Raw genomic sequence first — 3,944 nt, 5'->3', positions numbered from 1 at the left:
AAAAACATTTAAACAAAACAAAAATATTTTAGCTTGAAATTTATTTTTAACACTGTGAATATAACAACTAAAATATGTGTATGTATTGTATTTGCAAAATTAAAAAAAATTAAAACATATTTTATACATTCATGACTTCAATTATTTCGATTATTTCACAAGTTTGGTTTCTCTACATCTGGAGAAATAGAAGCTTTATCTCGACGTTTTCGATTTGAAATTGCACCATTTTTCAGAAAGTTATGCGGAGAATATTTATCATCACCGATTAAATCATTCAACGGATATCGTTTAACCACATCAATTCCTTTCGATTGAAAAACAATGTTTAGATCCTTCTGTATTTCCATATGCCATGGGACAGGTATCGGAATTGAAAGTTGAATTTGAGATGTCACTTCTGATGTCTTAGGCGCCTCTTCTGCAACTTGGCCATTTGTGACTTCATCGTCATCGTCATCGTGCAACACGGTGTGATGTTGTTCCACATGTTCTATTAAAAGCTCCAAAGTTTCATATTTTTCGCAACAATGAGAGTACTGGCACTCAAATTTGACCATTTTTAATAATTTTGATCTTAGAAACTTGAATTTATTCTGTTGACTTTACACAACCAATAAGTAAAAAAATTTTCTTCCCACGTTTATGTCAATTGCATCATATAAGAACAATGTTGCCAGATCAAATTATTAAACATGTGTTTTTTTAATTTACAAAAAAATTTATAAAAAAGGAATTTTAACACAATGTTCACACTTCACGATTTTCGAATGTGAATTGTTTTTATTTACACCGTAATACTTAAAAATTAATTCAGTTATAAATCAATGTTAATAAAATCTCAAAAATTCAATAAAATTTATATATTAATAATATAAATTTAAATAAGTTCTGTTTTTGGTTGAACTTCGACACAATTGCAGTTTCCTAAATATTGCAATTTTACAGATTTTGTTTGGAGAAAGTTTTTCAATTCAGCTAAATGTCGGTACTGTTTAAATAATCAGTTATCAAGATGTTACACACCGCTTTTCGTTCCTCCTGTGATGTGTTCCCTTACATCGACTAGAGTTAAAGATTTCCCAAGCTCATCAGACATGTTGTCAGACTTAGATTCGCGGACTTGTCGGATGCGTTTGGCAATAATTGATTCTAAAAATGTTTAAGAGCTAAGTACCGTTATTTAACGGTACCGTAATGTTTTAGAGTTAAGTACCGATATTTTTGCGCTCTTCTCTGTGGAGTTTCATTATTAACAAACACTAGTGCTCCGCTTTGTTACGTTTTCTGGTAAAATTTGTTTCAGCAAACCTAACTTTTTGCATAAGTCTGAAGTAAAACCTTTTCAGATTGAAAAAGAGATGGTCTTTCAGTTTACGATTGACTCTTGATCAGCACATTCAGCTACCGGCTGATACCCATTTCTTTTGTTTTTTCTTTAGTAGACTCTACATGTCGCGAAGAATGTTGTATTATCATGGCAATTGGGCAAGATAAATACTGGAAAATGGCGTAAATGGCTTGTATAGAGCCCCATGTACAAGTAAAGTATTTATACTACTGGTTGTAGTATCTAGATAAGCCATTTATGATTTAACTTAAGGCCCCAGCTAGGTTGATTATTAGCACGGGTCGTATTAAAATTTAGTTCAGCAGCGGCTAGGTTTTGCACTTACAGTTTGACCCATTACATTCAATTTCTGCTATCACGTCCTCGTCCTTCAACCTGGACAACGTGAACAACCAAATGAGAGACATGGTAACCAACTCGTGTTGATCTTGAAGTCACAGCTAACGAGACAGACAGCTTGGACGGAGCAATTTCGATATAATCGATTTAGCGGCTTACTGAAGTTGTGTAGCGGCTATTCACCAGAAAGGGCTACAGGCAGGTATTTGACTCGCTATACAATTTTCCGTGCTTCTGCTAAAATTTTGCGCTGTGCTGGCGAATTTAAAAATTTACCCAAGAAACAACAACAACTACAACTCTTGTTGAATTGAGTCTTTGGTGACACTATTTCGTCGATAAACAATCATCGGTTCAAAAATGATAGGTACAAAGTCTGCAAGTGGAAATCCTGTAGAAACTAATCCACCTGTATAGACAATGGCCGTCACAGCATGCACTCATATATGGAGGTGCAAAATTCATGTCAGAGAATCAAACAAAAACTATTGAGCTTGATTGCAACATGGAATGTTCAAACGTTATCAGAACTATCCATGGTCGAACAAGCTTTCAAAGTAAGGCGAGCTTACATCTTAGCACTCGCAGAAAATAGATGAAGAAGTATAGGAGAGTTCACAGCGCATACAGATAAACTCTTTGTAGATGTAGCAAATTTGCTAGAGCAAATGATGTTGGCATCATATCACGACATGCAAGATCTGCAAATACTCCTGGACAAATGTGAAAAGTGAACTTTAAACTTTAAATTTGATGCATTCAACTTCTAAAGTTTATTTTCTTATATATTACCAATTATAAACTTCAGTAGGTTTAAAAAGTCAACCTCAGAGTTTGAAAATATTGATTTAAACCCTAAAAAGTTTACAGGGTTGAGAATTTAAACTAAAATTTTCGACTATGTACATTTTACAGAAAGTGAATATAAACTTCATGTCTTCATTATCTTCAAATAATATATACATATTTAACATCGTATATAATTTTTATTTTGCTAACAAAAATCTGTGTTACAAAAGTTAGTGTGGCAACACTCAGTGTCTCAGTCTTAAACGTTCCTTCATAATAACTTTAACGACTGGAACACTCTTTTCTAATGCTTTTGCATATGTAAACAAACAAACACCTAAGCCAAGTACTGTGAAAAAAAGTGTTAAGGAAATATAAATAATTAATTTTTAAATTTACAATTAAATGTTTCGAAATTATAAATTACAATGGGAGTCTTATTTAAGAATGATTGTAAATATAAAAATTGCGGGCTAGAATTCGAAAATGTAGCAGCCTTGATACGCCACATAGAACAGGTTCATGTATTCGTAAGTGACAACGAAGAAACACGTGGTTATGAGCATATGATTGCGTTGAGTAAAATATTGCCGAATAATATTGAAGATGTTCAAATGGGTAAAATTAGCCATATCTACTCTAAATAAATATCCAAATTAATTATATTACAATTCAAATGAAAGGTATCCGTCTATGCCATGACAATCGTGCTCCGCAATTGCACACAGCATTGCCTGCATATTCTAATGAGAATGCCACTTCATCTATACAATCATATTATTTGGATGCTACTAACAGTCATGCATCACCACCTTCCTCGCTTGAATCGAATAGTTCTATTTAATTTTTTCAAGCGAATTAAGCTGGCAAATGGTACAAATACCATTTGTAATATTATTATTGAATTGCCTATTATATCACAAATAAAAACATCTGTAAGTAATGCTGCGACGCCGGCACCACCCACTCATATTCCTGATGATGGACAGCGCTTACATTCACAGTATTGTAGAAAAGAGTCCAAAACCCAGTTTTAATAACAGATCGATCACATAAAAAGCCATACCTTTCAAATTACCTAAAAAAATGAGTTTGAAAGCAAATGCTGAAAAACAGCATCGGATAGAGATACAGAAGAAGATATTAGAACTGTCGAAGATATATATAAATGTTCTAATTAACCTGAAGAAAAAATGGTTTGTCATCTCTCTAAACATTAATTTTTTGTATGCGCTTTAAATAAAACAAAATAAAATCATAAAAATATGTGTCTTAAGTTGAACAGAGTTACAATGTTATTGGTGTAAAGTTATGTATCTCAAAACTAGACAGTATAGTTTACCAATGAATTGCTAAAGGGCCAAAGATCGTTAAATTGATTGTGCAGCTGTGATAATCAAGAAAATTTCTTTGTGTTACAAACAGCCTGAGAAAATTTTAATGTTATTTTGCAATAATATAAAAA

The 3,944-nt window shown here is 32.6% G+C and overlaps 1 protein-coding gene across 1 annotated transcript; it reads left to right on the top strand.

Moving 5' to 3' along the window:
• The first annotated feature begins 2,900 nt into the window (after positions 1 to 2,900).
• Positions 2,901 to 3,588, top strand: LOC119663625. Its single transcript, XM_038073235.1, has 2 exons — positions 2,901 to 3,097; positions 3,163 to 3,588. Exons 1-2 carry the CDS (start codon positions 2,908 to 2,910, stop codon positions 3,321 to 3,323), a joined length of 351 nt encoding a protein of 116 aa, XP_037929163.1. The 5' UTR covers positions 2,901 to 2,907; the 3' UTR covers positions 3,324 to 3,588.
• Positions 3,589 to 3,944: the final 356 nt, after the last annotated feature.

Source organism: Teleopsis dalmanni, unplaced genomic scaffold, assembly GCF_002237135.1.
Source record: "Teleopsis dalmanni isolate 2A unplaced genomic scaffold, ASM223713v2 unscaffolded_contig_0666, whole genome shotgun sequence".
NCBI lineage: Eukaryota > Metazoa > Arthropoda > Insecta > Diptera > Diopsidae > Teleopsis > Teleopsis dalmanni.
The sequence above is the reverse complement of the archived record's forward strand: the minus strand, read 5'-3'. Positions and strand labels throughout refer to the sequence as shown.

Coding starts and splice junctions, on each gene's coding strand:
- LOC119663625 (XM_038073235.1), top strand. CDS start 2,908: ATGGGAGTCTTATTTAAGAATGATTGTAAATATAAAAATTGCGGGCTA. Junction 3,098..3,162: donor TATTGAAGATGTTCAAATGG/GTAAAATTAGCC, acceptor TTCAAATGAAAG/GTATCCGTCTATGCCATGAC.